At 38.1% G+C, this 17,046-nt stretch overlaps 4 protein-coding genes across 5 annotated transcripts in view; 2 read left to right on the forward strand and 2 right to left on the reverse strand.

Moving 5' to 3' along the window:
• Positions 1-5,422, reverse strand: part of LOC143375259 (uncharacterized) — a 59,202-nt gene extending 53,780 nt beyond the window's left edge. For both annotated transcript variants that reach the window (XM_076824191.1, XM_076824187.1), the window contains exon 1: positions 5,288-5,422. The gene's annotated coding sequence lies outside the window, so the exon portion shown is untranslated. The remainder of the gene's footprint in view (positions 1-5,287) is intronic.
• A 752-nt stretch (positions 5,423-6,174) lies between these two features.
• Positions 6,175-7,129, forward strand: LOC143375263 (thioredoxin, mitochondrial). Its single transcript, XM_076824195.1, has 3 exons — positions 6,175-6,526; positions 6,599-6,722; positions 6,795-7,129. The coding sequence occupies exons 1-3, from the start codon at positions 6,354-6,356 to the stop codon at positions 6,906-6,908; spliced, it is 411 nt and encodes a 136-aa protein (XP_076680310.1). The 5' UTR covers positions 6,175-6,353; the 3' UTR covers positions 6,909-7,129.
• On the reverse strand, positions 7,094-17,006 carry Pig-q (phosphatidylinositol glycan anchor biosynthesis class Q). The gene is made up of 8 exons (XM_076824375.1): positions 15,876-17,006; positions 15,523-15,803; positions 15,272-15,464; positions 15,099-15,213; positions 11,740-11,925; positions 10,129-10,390; positions 9,874-10,054; positions 7,094-7,597 (listed from the first exon to the last, which is right to left on the reverse strand). Exons 1-8 carry the CDS (start codon positions 16,704-16,706, stop codon positions 7,322-7,324), a joined length of 2,325 nt encoding a protein of 774 aa, XP_076680490.1. The 5' UTR covers positions 16,707-17,006; the 3' UTR covers positions 7,094-7,321.
• On the forward strand, positions 10,565-11,752 carry LOC143375264 (uncharacterized). The gene is made up of 2 exons (XM_076824196.1): positions 10,565-11,118; positions 11,334-11,752. Exons 1-2 carry the CDS (start codon positions 11,054-11,056, stop codon positions 11,668-11,670), a joined length of 402 nt encoding a protein of 133 aa, XP_076680311.1. The 5' UTR covers positions 10,565-11,053; the 3' UTR covers positions 11,671-11,752.
• Positions 17,007-17,046: the final 40 nt, after the last annotated feature.

Below are 17,046 nucleotides of genomic sequence, written 5' to 3' on the forward strand. Positions count from 1 at the left end.
ACTGTTCTAATGCAGTACATGTACCTTACTAAAATGTATTTGTATTTAATATGAGACAATTTTTAATAGCCAGTAGCAAAGCTTAATTGATGTCTTTTAATAATGATAAACCGTATATTCAATTGTTTAGGACTGTATATATTGTAAATATTAGATCTAAGTTCTACATTGTTTTAGTTACTAAGATTAGATTAACTTGCGCGAAACTGCACGCGCTCTTCCTGGTTTGGGGTGAAAAGTTAACGGTGTCACCATCTCGTCGATTGTCGCGGCAACAATTGCCTTCTCCCCACTCTCTCTCTTTCGCGAGCGCCGATCGCGATCGCGAATACTCGAACCAGTCGGTCTCCTGGAGTCGTTAACTTTGCAAACCTTTCTACCGCAAAACAAAACCACTGACTTTATTCTCTAAAAGTGAGACTCGGTTTCTTTGTGCTGTTCGGTACAGCTTACAACGAGTAAAAGTGCAGTGCGCAGGTTTATTGTCAAACTCTCAGTTAATAAACTAAAAATACCGGTCGTGATACTCGTGCTGGTGAAAAATCTACTTACGCTAAATTAAACCTAGCTACAATTACCTTAAACCTACTTAAAGCTACCTTATAAAGAGTTAAAACTAAACTAAGAACTATTTTAACCACTAACATCAATTTCTGTTTTATTATCTGTTAGGGCCCCGATTCTGTCCTGGTCTTCTCTAAATACAGTCCTGCAAGAGGTAGTAGGGGGGCACGTTTAGCGGCCAGTACCCAGCAGGGTGTCGGGTAAGACCCCGCTGAGGGACTTCACACCTAAGTCACTATAACTCGGATAGGCACTATACTAATACAGATCCGACACTGAAGGAAAAAGATAAATGAGTATAATGGTCTTGAAACGCTGCGGATTACTACATACATCTCAAGTCCCCAATTTGGACGCTATTAACCGACCTATCATAAAGCATTGTTACTGATCTTCGAAACGGGGTCTCGGATATGAGTCTGTTGTTTCAAACTAAGCATATTATGCTTTTATAATGATGGAAAATTAAAAAAATTAACAATAGTAAAAGAAATGTACAGGATCATCATTTAATTTTGTAACCCGCGCTCGCATGAACAGGTAAAATGGTAACAGCGCCTCACGAACACATTCCACTACAACAGAGATGGCCAAAAAATTGTTTGGGATAAGAATTTCGTACACAAATTTTTATTTCAAATAATTTTTTGCTCACCTCTGCACTACAACCATGCGCCATCCCGGCGTTCGGAAAACTGCCAGCGTCCGCTGGACAGCAGTGATCCCTGAGCTCCGAAAATTTTGGGATGGTCGCTTTCAAATTCACGTGGCAGAGAGCTATTGGGAATTTTCCAGCCTAGGTACGCGAGCCGCGCGCTTCGATTTTATGATCATACCACTCGCACCCCAAATTACTGTAATGAGGTTTGAAAACAATGTCAACTGGTCTCGTGCCCGTCTCAATTTCAATATTTTTAGCTACGACAGGGTTGACCGCGGCGCTATACCCCTGTACGGAGAGACTTTTCGCCATCTGCGTGTAAAAGCCACAATAATGGCGCATCGTTCCAAAGAATGGAAAATCAGAATTAAAACCGACTACAAAAAAATAAAAATGCACTGAAAAGTAAAAAATAATTTTGTTCCTTAGTTAATTTACGATACCCAATTTGTTTACATCGGCGTCTCATCAGTCGCACTGTGTAAATCTGGCGCCGACTTAAAACAATCGAGTGTGAGTTTGATATGAAACATCTTTTTGCTTTTTCAATTGTTAGAAAACTAATAGCGTGTCAAAAATAATTTACGAACAAATCCGACATACTGTATAAACTTACTGAAACATCCGAACGTCAGTTAACATTAATCAGGTAACATCAGTTAGTATATAGTTTAAACAAATTAATTTTTCTAATAGTTATGGAGGAGAATGAATTCCTTTTTCAAAAAATATGTATCGAATATTTTTGGCTACTCTACAGACTTGCAAAATTGCACCAAAATCGATGTGTACGGGTTCGATGTTCCTTTTAAATAATATAGTACAGTAGAAAAATATTATTCTTATTATTGTTATTATTATATATCTGTATTATATTGTATAGACCATCATTAATGTATGCGCAAACACATGATGAATGAATAGGATTCAGCAACAGGTGCTCTTAAAAAACATTAAAGCACTCTTTTTACAAATTACGTTATTGCGAGCGAATGAAATTTGTTTTGCGTTAAATAAGCCAGAATAGGACAGCAAGGTTAAAAGGCAAATGTGATATCGTTTTATTTTCATTCTTTTTTCTCTTCCCTTGAACGGAATATGTTCATAAGACGATTTTTAAAATGTTACTCTAACAGAAACATTCGTAAATCGCGGGCTTCGACTCTCAAAACATAACCTAGTTTTACCAGTGCTGAATTCTAATTCCTACCACGTATAGCGTTACAGTCTGTTTCGAGACTTCACCGGTAACGTTGCATGCGACACTAAAATGGTAACGGGGTCCTAGGACCCCCCAAACCGGTGACACAAAAATACATTGGTTGATAGGTCTATCCTATACCTGGTCTGTGACCATTTCAGTGCAGAAAAAATCTGCTGTAGTGCCGACCTGCCAAATCGGCCAGGTCACGTGACGTGTCTACTCACAAAATAAATAAATAGGAGACATGTATAAATTTTAATATATTAATTAATCTTCTAGACCCGCCACGCGAGCTGGTCGAATGTGTAACTATGGAACAGCAGGTCCGAAATCAAATTTTATTTTTTGTTTTATAAACTGTATGAGTGTAGTAATCGTTGTATGTACCAATTTCTTAAAGAAATTATTTTTGTAAAAATGGTGCGCTTTAGAAGAAAAGTTTCGAAAAGCCGCGAATAAGATGGAGTTTTTCGAGTGTATTTCAAAAAATTTGTTTTCAACCATAGAATCCGTACGTAAACGGAAACTACACTCATATAGTTTATAAAAATAAAAGATATATAAAAAAAATTATGTTAAACGATTTTATTAAAAATGTAGTAAAAACTAAATTAAAATGCACTAAAAAATAATTCTTTTCTTGTACTTCAATTTTGATGGTGTTAATATCACTTTAAATAAAATCGTGGGGCACGATATTTCATAACAGGATATGAATCACCTTAATACAGAATCAAACATCGAAATGAATTTGTTGTTAGAAAGTTTTCATTCGTATTAATGAAACAAAATATTTTAATTGCGGGATACAGATTGTAATGCGACTTAAAATTGATAAACTGTAGTTGATAATGTTCCACTTGCCAACCAATTCTTCAACTTCTGGTTGCACATGGTGCCCCACGATTTTATTTAAAGTGATATTAACACCATCAAAATTGAAGTACAAGAAAAGAATTATTTTTTAGTTTTTAGTGCATTTTAATTTAGTTTTTACTGCATTTTTAATAAAATCGTTTTACATAACTTTTTTTATATATTTTTTATTTTCTAGTTTTTAGTGTTTGTGGATTTACATTTCACAGCTCAGGCGTCCTTACAAATATATTTTATTGCTGTATACAGTTTAACAGTTTGCTTAAACGTTGTAGTGCTACAGTCACTAAAAAATAATTATTTTCTTGTACTACAATTTCGATGGACGTGACGGATCATTTCTCGATAAATTGTGTATTTTCGGTAATCGCGATGCGACTAGCGTCCCGAACGCAGCGACTTTTTGTCGTTTTCGTAAAGAACGCGAGTGGCTGATTTCAAGTCGTTTGAATTTGTGGTTATGGGTTATATTTATTGATGACTGGGTAATTTTTTCACCCGCTCGGGATTAATTTTTTTTTTTTAAATATTGTATTGTCATCCAAACTACGCACGCCTGCAAAGTTTCAAGACAATTGGATAGTTGGAAGTGGGTTAAATTTGAGTTGCCAGATTTGAACCATACATGCAAACATACAAACAGAAGATCGAAGCTGAATAAAATCATTTAAAAAATGAAATTTGATTTCAGACCTGTTGTTCCATAGTTACACATTCGACCAGCTTGCGTGTGTGTGTGAGGGGGGGGGGGGTCTAGAAGATTAATTAATATATTAAAATTTACGGATGTTTTTCTATTTATTTATTTTTTTCTAGTCTCTTAAAACAGCGTACTAAAGGTAGGTAATAAAAATTTTCTATGGAAACTGTAAATTATTCCTGAAAAAATTCTAAAAAATGGCTTACTTTTGTGACCGTCACAGTGGTGTTCCCCTTAGATCCGCCACTAATTACGACTTCAATATTTATCAACACATAGAACATAAGGAAACAAAACAAAAAAATTATGAAAAACTTTGCTTTCTAGTACTGTCATATACTCGCAATGTTTATAAACAGAACGCGTTCTTTTGCTTAGCGAGTTCCTAGAAAGAATAATCCGTGAAGCGTATAACTTGTCCGAATATTTTTGTAACACGATAATCACGTACCTTTTCAGTTACTGTTAACCACAATGTAATATTGATATATCAGTTAAATAAACTACATATATTTTATAACTATAATAAATGACTTATCACAAGAAAAAAGAACGAACTTATTTGATGGAAAAATTATTAAGATACAAGGAGATAAATCGAAGTATAACCTGGTGTCCGAATATTTTCGTTACTCACTGTATTTAGTATCATCCAATCATGAAAATTTCAATTTCTATGGCTATTGTTCCATCTTATTGGAAATAGTATCAATAATGAGCCAAAATACGGCAAGTGGGGCTAGTTTTAACAATAACATCTTAATTCGTATGTCTTACCTCGATCATTATTCAGGATAATATATATTCAAATTGGTTACTATTAAAACTACTTAGTGCGATGTATATCGTGTATCGGGTTATTTCCGTCGGGAAAACTTCACCAATCCATTGGTACAATTTTCAGTAAGATAGGATAGAAATTACGGGACACCCTTAGGCCCGAGACAGACGACCGAGTTCCGAAACGGTCATTTAGCGGTCGTCAACTTAGGTATTGAAAAATCAACTCTTGGAGGTATTATAAACCAAATCTTTCCAAGGACTGCTTCGTGGCCTGAACAAGACAGGTTTTCGTGAATGTATCGCGTTCATGACGACGACGCATGATCGTTATACTTTATCGGGAAAATATTACATTTTAAACGTTACCTCCAACGTTTATTCTTTTATTAGTCTTATACGACAGAAATGCCCGCGCGACAAAACTCGCTCGTCTGCAGCATGACTTATATACCGATTTCCGCAAAGTAGATAATTTAAAATTACAATTGTTCATAATTACGTATCTCTTCTTGGTGTTTAAAAGATGTTGGGATTCTTCGTAAACTTCTAGCACTGCTTCTATGTAGGTATAACGTGGTACAGTCACTTTCAATTCCTTATTCTGCGTTCAACTTTGTAGTCTTTGTACTGCGACGGTTTTCCTCTGACTGAGCACATGTGAATATTCGAGACAGTTCGAAACCTACTCAACGCACGCGACTGGTGGTAATCCAGTACAATCCTGACCAATCACGATTTTCGGCAACATGGCGCAGCCTATCCGAGATTACCATTATACCGCCAAAATTGAACTTGTTCATCCGTGGGTTCCTCTGTATATTAGGAGATGCGTAAGTAGGCTCTGCTTCGAGAATCGGGAAAACAACCCTTGAAGAAAATTGATAATGTCCTCGACATAGCTCGTTCGTTTGGAGTGATCTCTGGCACTCGTAACGACTAACAAAGGCCAGGAACATCTCAAGAAGTTCGTGACTTAAGTTAAATCTCGCGATTCGTCTCGGGGTCTGCTTCTTCCTGCTTTCGAGCTCTGCCTAAAATCTTTCCAACGCATCCTTAACAATACTATACTTAACAATATATTAAACAGGTGTTATAGAGTACGGGTGCACCAGACACCACGGTACTTCAGATCGTAGGCTCAGTAAATCGGACGTTAACTAAAATTCCATTGAAATAGGCAGAGTTCTATTGTAGCGAGGGGTAGATGCATCTTTCTTTTGTTAACCTTGGCAGAATGCAAAAAATGCAGTCTATTGATAGCGTAAGTATCCTCTGCAACAAAAACGGTTTCGTTCACGCAAACCGCTCTCAGCTGATTTAACGGAAATAAAGCATGCGTACCGGAAGGCGAATTTAATTCTCGCCCTGTAATGTTGGTCACTATGTTTATATACCATTATCTCCTACTTTGACGCAATCTGCGATGCTGTGTAACCTTGAAGCGGGAGCGTAGGTTAGGAGCAAGCTAGTCGCACTGTGTTTCAAGAGCCGTCTGTGATTGTTACGACCTTGTCATTTAGAATATCGTTTATTGCGACCGTTGTCTACTACCCGTACATTGAAATATGCTTCGAGTCGGTGTTAGAACCGTGCGTAACGCTCTCGGGAGCAGAAGCTTCGCCAATGCACCGGCTCAGGAACAAGCCATTTCGACCGCATTCAAAATTCAGGACCTAAAGGATTTCGACGATCGCGTCAAAAAATCTAAAGTGCCCGTGATCATTGACTTCTTCGCAACGTACGTAAACATTTCTCCCTTACCATTGAACTGTTCTATGGAAGATATCATTGTACGCAATTCGTCTTGTAGATGGTGCAATCCTTGCCGTATGCTCACCCCTCGCATAGAGTCAATAATCGCAGAGAAGCAAGGGAAGGTTCTGTTGGCGAAGGTCGATATAGATGAGAATAGCGACCTTGCTTTAGATTACCAGGTTGGTCCTCCGTTTACAAGATTGATTCCATGCCTTCTCTTGGAGCCGGTCATATTCTATCTTTGTTCATAGGTCGGATCTGTCCCAGTATTAATTGTAATGAAAGACGGAAAGGTGTTGGACAGAATCGTCGGCCTTCAAGATGTAGATAAACTTAGACAGTTTATAGATAAGTATACAGAATGATCTATTTTAATTACGGTTTGCCACAAAACAGCCCCGTAGTCAATGGGGTGCTTGTATATTTTGTACAAGAACAGACTTGTTCGCGGTAATAAGTATAAAGTGCGAGAGAACTTTTTAACGATGTATAGCCTCCGACTTTATGAATCGCTAATTTATAGGGAATTGTTAAATTGTTAAATAAATCATTTTCATGTAATAAACAGATAAATTTTATTGTTGAATTATTTACAAACGTTTAATACAATTACATACATTCATATTTATTGGCGTATGTTCATGGATGTCATTTACATAACATGCTTCGAGTATCCGTACGTAAGGAAGTGACGTTATAAATTTCTAAGCAAAGTATCCAAAGTCTGATCGGCTAATGCGCTTAATGATCGTTATAGTCCTTCGGTACGAGTATTGAATTACGTTTCGGTGGGTAAAGCTTGCAGAAGTTTCCTTGCCCTTTGGTACGCGACAGATTCCGTTTCATCCTTGGTCTCTTCGTCGTCCTCCACTTTCTTTATAACACCCATACCCTTCTTCAGAAGTTGCTCCCTCGCCATACCTTTGCAGCCTTCGAAATATTCTAAAACGGTCGGGAAAATATCGTCCGGAATGGAAGTCTCGTCTAACAAATTATCCATTAGCCAAATTTGCCTGAGTTTCTCGAACTTCCATTCACTCTGCGCGTGTTTCCACTGGAAACAGAAAAGTCGCGTGTATCGGAGAACTGTTATTCCAATAAGATTTTATTAAAATGATTTGAAGATAATTATTTAGAAGTTTTCTGTCTTCACCGATTTCGATGATTTTTGGATATGTTATTAAGATCAAGATTCTGAACAACTTTTTCCTGTATATATAACCGCCGCACGGCATTAGTTTCCGAGATATTCGCAAAAAACTGCGTTACCACTGCATTGAATTCGATCCATACGTGCATGATGCGGTAGCGTGTGCAACAGCACGACACCGCCGCTCATCTACTGTTTCTGCATTTACATACGTCGCGGTGACCGGCAGGCAACGTGTATACCGGGTACACTAAAAGGTTCCAGTTAACCAATTTCTCCTTTTTTTTATTTCCCGTTGCGTTTCCGACTAGGGCTGGGACTATTTGAATAATTTAATATTCGAATATTTTACAAGTATTCGTATGCTACGAATAAACTTCGAATATTTGAGTATTCAAATGCTACGAATAAACTTCGAATATTTGAGTATTCGAATAGTATGGTGTGAAGTGGATCAAAATTAGCTTACAAGATTTCACCCTGACAAATGAACCTAAAGAACTGGATTTATAATTCACACCATACTATTCGAATACATCAGTATTCGAATACTTAAATATTCGAATAGTATTCGAATACTTGGATATTCGAATTATATTCGAATACTTGGATATTCGAATTATATTCGAATACTTGGATATTCGAATTATATTCGCCAAATAATTGAGCAACTGAAGTATTTGAATATTCGAATACCGAAAAATTCGACAAATAGTCCCAGCCCTATTTCCGACGCAACGCATTCCACTTTCCAAATTGTCCGAGGATTAGGGTAAAGGTACCAGTAGTTGACCATGTATCAGTAGTTGACAACTTTTAAAAAAAACGTGAAAAATAAGTTTTTTAGAAGTGCAACTATCTCTTCTCAACAGCGCGCCGCGGCTCCTAATACCCACAAGTCGCCACTTCTAAAAACTTTATTTTTCACGTTTTTCTGAAAAGTTGTCAACTACTGATACATGGTCAACTACTGGTACCTTTACCCTAGTATAGGTTAGAGCTAGATTAGCGCGTAAAGCATGGTTACGAACCGATGTGTGTCGGGGTGTGACGGGAGCCCCCACAAACCTAACAGGTGCTATTGAAAGCACCCTCTTCCTAGCAAAGAATTATGTTTTAGAACCAGAGGCATCCTAATATCCAGCTGTGCTGGCGCCGTCGAACAAAGTCAGAGATGACGGGCATCCGCAAGTTTCTGGTTCAAATTTCCAAACGCACATCGGTTCGCTACCACGCTTAACGCGCCCGCGAGCGGGCGTGCGCCCCCCGCGCTATTCTAGCCCCAACCAATACTAATACCCGGAACAAGTTGGAAAAGGGAATGCGTTCAGGGCTTGAAACGGTTGCGAAAATAACTGTTTAAAACTGATATATAAAGGTTCTGATTAAAACGGTTATGGAGAACTTTTATTCCAAATAACTGTTATGAAGAACCGAAATTTCCAACTATTATCTGTTTCGGTTACGGTTCCTATTTCCCTCTTCATATCAGTTCCATAACCGTTATTTTTTCGGTTCTATATCGGTTCCGAAACGGTTCCAGAATCAATTCTTATATCGACTTTTCCCTAATTGATATCATTCATTATTGTAGCTGTAGATTGCTGTAGATGTTCATCTTTTTTACAAAATCCTTATAGAAACAGGAGTTAAAAAATATGTAGCTGATTTATTTATTACATACGATATGTATAAATGTTTCTTCTTTATCTATAAGGATTTTGCAAAGAATATGCACATATACAGTAATCTGCAGCTACAATAATTAATGATATCAATTAGGAAAAAGTCGATACAAGAATTGATTCTAGAACCGTTTCGGAACCGAATAGAACCGAAAAAATAACGGTTATAGAACCGATATGCGGAAGGAAGTAGGAACCGTAACTGAAACAGATAATAGTTGGAAATTTCGGTTCTTCATAACAGTTATTCAGAATAAAGGTTCTTCATAACCGTTTGGAGAATCGAAATCGATATTATAACAGTTTTCAAGCCCTGAATGCGTTGCATTGGAATAAGTCAAAAGAAGTTTTTCGCAAATATCTCGGAAACGAAGGCCGAGCGGCGGTAACACATGTGGGAAAAAGTTGTTCAGAATGTTGAGTTCTACAAAATATTTCAAGGTCATCAAAATCGGTGAGGGCAGAAAACTTCTAAATAATTACTGACTTGAATACCTTGGAGACGTAGCTGAGTCCTTTTTTCATCGCTTCCAATCTACCAGCCTCCTTCTTCTCGTTCTCCTTTCTCTCAGCTTTCTCCCTTTTCACTTGCCTCTTAGAAGGCTGCTTTGGTTTCTTTGTGTCGCTTTTACGAGATTCCTCTGTATCTTTTAAACCATTACCTGTGTTCATAATACTGGGAAATAGAAGATTCTTTTAGTTTAACGCGCTAAACAGCCGGAAGTTAAAATTGAACTGTTAACCACTCACTTTGCTTTTTGCAATCTCTTCGGGGGAGTTGCTTCGTCGTTCGACTCCTCGTCATCCAGATCTTTCTGCACGCCGGTGTAATTATTCTCTTGTTCGTCGTTCTTCAACGCCTCTTCCTGAGAATTATCGAAGCTACCATTTACAGTCGATTTCTGCTTTCTGTGCTTCCTTTTCTTGTGCGCCACGTTCTGCTTATCAACTCCCTTTATCACGTCGCCGTTATCTTCCGTTGCGTTTATGTCAGTTGCTTTATTCATAAATTCTGCAAAAGATCAATTAAAACATTCCAGTAGAGATACTACAGGTCGGCTTTAACCTCAATGAAATTTATATTCTCGAGAAATTCGAAGTAATGTTCATGTCACCGGCGCGAAGCTACGAAAACAATATTATCGATACGTGTATGAAAACCGCTGAATATTCACCTCTCGATTTATCTCTTCTTTTTGTCCGTTTCCGCGATTTCGGGTCCTTAACCACAAACTTTGACGTACCGTCGGAACCCATAGTACTACCAATAACCAATTTACTTTACATACGATCGTAGCAAGAAATTTATTAAGTTAGGACAAAAGTATTGCCGTTAGCGCTGAGTAAAGATCGAGTAGCGAATGGAAAACAATGTAGGAAGACGTCAATCACTTTCGAAATCGACTGCCACCGCACATGTGGAAGTTTCCGTCTACGGGGCGTTAAAAAACAGGGACAAGAACATCCAGGAGATAAGGAACTGTTATTTGACTTGGAATAATTGACATTTGTTTAGTTATGAAACAAATTTAACATAGGACAGTGTGATTAATATCAAAGTTATATATAAGTGTGTATTTGTTACGCAAAGCTGGACAAACAGCACGTGAAATTCGAAACAGTGAATCAGTGTGATTGCGAGTGAACGCGAGCTCGTAGCGCTCATCTCGTAAGGATGAAGCTGACGAAATTGATTGCGTGTCTGTCACAAATCAGAAGTGGAAACGCTTTATTAACGAGGTACATTTAGATATCGGGGAAGTATGCAACGTTTCTTTCTTTGAACCAAGTTATTAGAACAGTTGTACTAAAAAGGTTATGTACGCCGAGAAAGAAAAGATTCTGCGCACTAAAAAAAACTCGCGTCTTTCGATGGATTTATTCTACTTATTGTAAAATAAAGTAAATTATTGTGAAATATTAAGTAAAATAATGAAAACGTTAATGCTTTTTAGAAATGCGATTTCTCAAGCACGTAGCCGAGGATATAGTACCGATTCAGCGAAGAAAGTAATAGGAGACGAGTTCGATGTACCCATAAAGTATTCAACGAGTCGAGCTGCGAAAGCTCCCGCCGTGCATACGATTGGGCGATATAGCAATTATCCAGCGCATCAAACGATAGTGATATCGATGAGCTTAACCGTCTTCCTCCTTTATTTTTGTGTATTCAGGGAAGAGAATGACATCGATCAGCAAATGATGGCGGGATTGACTCCGGAAGTGCAACAGAATTTGTATGGCATCAAGGCTCCAGATTACAAACAGAGACATTCGAGTAAACCAATGTAGTTTTAATATTACGATCAGATGTAGAAAGGTATTTTTATGATTATAAATAGTTATAAATAAACATTTATAGTGGGTACAACAATTCGCCCCATATTATGTTATTTATTATATTACTCCATTCGATGGGCGGATGTTTAGCAATCGTGTCTGGTATACATTTGTCCCATGTATCTTGCCACGGTGCTGCAACCATCGTCATTATTAATATCGTTGGTCCCTCGGCTCGGTATAAATGTGTCTTAATATTAACAATACCTGGAACATAGAAATCGCGATATGTGGCAAGAAAGCGCAAGAATAAAGTAACTGGTACTATTGCCAAATGAGAAGAAGACAGACTACCCACGAGCTGGAATGTCACAGGGGCAAGGGAAATTGCTGGCTCGCTCCACCCAATTTCTTGCAACAAAGTCCGCCGCGTAATGCAGAACGCGAACGAAACAAATCACAACAGCCTCGCGGATATGGACCGCTAAGAACCGAAAAGTAGGACTTCTTGGAGGGGATAGGGTGGAGCGAGCAGGCGGTTGTCGTTGCCCCTGTTATGTCTTTGATGTAAGAATTGGAATCTGAGAAATTTTTTAATGCATTGGGTCTCTGGATCTGAACTATAGTTATGGAGTCGATGGTCTACCCCCCATAATTTTCAAGAACTGTAAATTTATTATGTCTCGAATACTCTGAAGCATTTTTAACAAGTCACCGAGCTAGGGAGTCTTTCTGGAAAAATGGAAAGTCTGCCTTGTTACCCCGATATTTAAAGGCGGTGACAGGTCCCAGACCTCTAACTATAGGCCCATAAGTATTCGAAATACAATGCCCAAGGTGTTCGAGAATATAATCTCTCGTAAGTTGTCGTTTCAGACTAAAAATTACTCACTTAAGGTCTACAATTACTAACTTAATCACTTATTATAGTTATATTGTTGATACTATAGAGGAGGGTACTCAAGTAGACGCTAGGGGAGACTGGGGCTAGTTGATACGTTTTTCAGTTTTCAAAGTTTTTCATTTTTGTTTGAATTAATTACTTGATAACAAATATGCTAAAATATACTTTGGTCCTTGCTCTTTAATATGTTGTAAATGAAAAGTTGAGAAAATACATACGAAATGAATGAAAAAATGTTATTTGGACGATCAATTTGGATGTATCAAAACTATTTACTTTTTCTCTATATAAACGAAAACAGTTAAAAAACGATTGTTAACGTCAATGTACACACACGTGCGCTGGATCATAGGAAAGAATTGGACAACAATCTTCACATATCTGGCACAAATGGAGCTACATATATACGGTGTCGAGATAATTCGTCTGAATCAACTTGCCCTGGTCTCCCCTATATATACCGATTTTAGAAAAGAATTTGACTCTGTGAACCATTCCATTTTACTTAGTTAAACTGCAAGCAATTGGGATAACGGGGAAATTCTACGAATTGCTATCTAGCTTCATTACTGGAAGATCCCAAATTGTGAAGTGCAATGGTGTTCTGTCTACTGCGTTCTCAGTCATGTCCGGCGTCCCTCAAGGATCCCACCATGGTTCTCTCTTATTCATCCTATTTATCAATGATATATCGAGTGTTTTTAAAAATAGTTATTTTCTCCTCTATGTTGACGACTTAAAAATTTTTCGACCTATAAAAAGTGCGGAAGAGACCATCCTGATTCAGGGCGATCTTTTGACCCTTGAAAAGTGGTGCAAGGAGAATAGCCTTATGTTTAATATCTCCAAGTGTCATGCAATTCGTTTTAGTCATAAAGGTATAAACATCCAGCATCAATATACTTTAGGAAACACTCCTTTCCCTTTAGTTAACAGTACAACTGACCTAGGGATAATCTTTACGTCAACGTTATCCTTCACGGGTCACTATATAAAAAAAAAAATCAACTCTGCCTACAAAACTTTAGGTTCTAATTATCATGTTTCTCCACATCTATCTGCCAAGTCAATCTCACTTTTATACAATACCATAGTACGGCCTCATCTCGAATATGGCACCATAATCTGATCTCCTTACTTCAAAATACACTGCTGTAGAATTGAGAGCGTTCAACATAAATATCTAAGGTTAATAGCTTACAAATCTGGTGCTAGTATTCCTATATATTGTCATAATTACGATCTATGGCTCTCCAGACTAAATCCGTTAACGGTAATTATTTAGAAGTTTTCCATCCTCACCGATTTCAATGATTTTTGGATATGTTGTCGGGGACACGATTGTGAACAACTTTTTCCTATACATGTTACCACCGCTCGACCTTCGTTTCCGAGATATTTGCGAAAAACTTCTTTTAACTTATTCCGACGCAACGCATTCCACTTTCCAACTTGTCCCTGGTATTAGTATTGGTTGGGGCTAGATCAGTGCGGGGGGCGCGCGCCCGCGAGCGGGCACGTAAAGTATGATAGCGAACTAATATGAGTCGGGGTGTTGCATCCGCAAGTTTCTAGTTCAAATCTCTAAACTCACATCAGTTCGCTATCATGCTTTACATGCCCTCCGCACTAATCTAGCCCCAACCAATACCCTGGACAAGTTGGAAAGTGGAATGCGTTGCGTCAGAATATATCAACAGAAGTTTTTCGCCAATATCTCGAAAACGAAGGTTGTGCGGCGGTAATATGTATAGGAAAAAGTTCAGAATCTTGATTTTGATAACATATCCAAAAATCATTGAAATCGGTGAGGATGGAAAACTTCTAAATAATTACCCTGTTAACTCTTGAAAACAGAAGAATTATATCAGATCTGACCTTTTTACTCAATGTGATAAATAGCCGAATAAATTGTCAACCCATACTAAATCAACTCAATTTCAATGCAACCACTAAGAGCCTAAAGGTCTGCGCACACATATCCGTTCCGTGTCAGTACCGTTCCGTCGTACCAGTGGTAAGAAAAAGAGACCCTCTACGCACACCTTAAAGGTCTAAACACACATATCAGTTCCATGTCAGTACCGTTCCCTCGTGGCTGTGGTAAGAAGAAGAGACCCTCTACGCCCCTCTTCTTCTTACCACTGACACTGTGTGCGCAGACCTTAAGGCATCGTAATTTTTTTTATGTAAAAACTCATTGAACCCTCTATGACAAACATAATTATATCGACCGTATATGTAGCACTGCTAATTCTTATCACGCACAACTTGATTTTTTTCTCTGACACAATAGATAAGATGCGTACAAAGCTTCTACGTCTGTTGCGCTGAATGTTTCATATTGTATATTCATGCTCTCTTTTTCCCTTTCTTCTTCTCTTTGTCTTTATTTTTAATACGCGTCCGTTTCTCTACCTCATTTTTTGTAATAAATTGTACCCAAGGGTTGTCTAACCCGTCTATTGTAATTAAAATTAAATTTCAGCTTGTGGGTAGTCTTTCTTCTTCTCATCTGGCAATAGTAAGTACTTACTGCGCGTGTTATGAGAATGAACTATCCACTTGAAAAATGTATACATGGGCATAATTTGAAGGTAAAATTTCATTCTGGTTAAAAGGCCGCCGAAACCGATTAACGCTAACCTGAGCTGTAACAGAGGACGATTAGATAATTGTGGAAATTGAAGCACGTGGTTGTCAACGTACCATGGTAAACACTGCGTAATAAACCCATGTAGTCGGCATAAGAAACAATAGAATTGTGAATAATAAAGTTCCCACGAACAATTGGTCAGGTTGATATTGACACGAGTCCACTCTTTCTCGCAACGGATTCATCTTCTTGCCCAAAAAGAGTCGGAATAAAGCGGTGATACCCTTTAACTGAATATTGAACAGCCTAGCAAAAAACTGAGTTAATATCCTGCTCGCTTCTCGTAGGTGGTACGTTTTGATACCTTGCTGCGTAAACATAAATGCAGTACGCGTGAAAGCTGACGAGAGCCAAGAGATCGGCCGCTATTGCTATTTGAAACGTTATACCCAGTCTTCCGAACAACACTAATACTTCGAAGGCGAAGTCCATTACGGGCTTCATGAATATCAGAAACGTCCACCACAGGTGTATGTGGTACAGAAAAAATTTGCCAAGCATATTGTTCAGGGCATGATTTAACTTTAAACCGGCTGGCACGCCCATCAGCCAGTCTATCAAGTCCTTCAAGAACGTTACCACTTTCTGCAAAAGATTTATGTCCGTGAATATTCGGCTAGACGCGTTACTGGTAGTCTAATTGTATCTCCAACTTGCCTCCGCGTTATTTAACAGTATTTGAGATGGAGATGTGTATTCGAAGTAGCGCAATAACAGCTGCAGCATAAATATCCCCAGTAACATATCTATTATCAATGCAAAAACGTAATTGCCAGTTTTCAATGTAAATCTCTTGTTTCTTATCACAGTGATTAGCATCCATTTAACATTTTCCAACCACCCATTAATGTGCAACCCGAGGAAAGAGTATTTCAGAACCGGCGATAATTTGTTTGTTATTTGACTGAGGAGGAGAACCGGATAGAAATATAGGAACATGTGATACACCAGCAAAGTTTCTTTTACGTAAGTAAATTTCCCCTTTTTTCGCAATTCCTCTTCGACCTGCTTGCTCTGCACTATCTTCATTAATTCGTAGAAATGGCTTCCAGGTGTTTTCTGAAGAAACAATTCTGTCTCCCTCAGGGCCACTCGATCGTATATAGTAATGACAGTGTGACAATGTAAGGTGGAAATCCTTTTGCTGTTAACAGTAATGCCTTTTATACTGTAATCGTAATTAGCTTCTTCAGAAGAAACATTAGGGTGCAAGCATATATTAATCCAATCTGGATATTTCTTGTCTGCGTGTCCACGTTTAAGCTCCGCTCCAGAATAATATCCAATTACATTAGCGCTGCACTTCGTCGTCTCTAAATTATCCACTCTAAATACCCCGATGACATAAAACTTCTTAACTCCTGTGCTATCGTCGTATACAATTCTGCCAAACATGTACCCAGGTTTCTCTTTATACAGACTGTTCGGTAGAAATATCAACAAGCTTTTCATGATAGCTGCTTTTACATAAATCCTTACTTGATTCATTAAAACTGAGCTACAATCATTTTACAGAAAGAAATATCTCCGCATAGCAAACGCATGGCTATGCAGAATTTACAGGTAGATTCCCAGCGGTGCTCAATCATTTTCCGCGCTCTAATAGAACTCCCGAATTAACGTTCGTAGTCGTAAAAAATGTAAAACGACAGCAAAGATCGCTTAAAGATTTTTCGTAAAAGAAGCACAGTTATAAAGGAATGTATAATTTCAAAGGAAACTTATATATTTCCGGAGAAATTTCACTTCCGATTGATGATTCTCGATGGCAGCTACGCGAGCCACGACGTTACTTCGCGACTGCTCTTGAATGGTTTCCCACGGTTCA

This window comes from Andrena cerasifolii, chromosome 12, assembly GCF_050908995.1.
Source record: "Andrena cerasifolii isolate SP2316 chromosome 12, iyAndCera1_principal, whole genome shotgun sequence".
Lineage (NCBI taxonomy): Eukaryota > Metazoa > Arthropoda > Insecta > Hymenoptera > Andrenidae > Andrena > Andrena cerasifolii.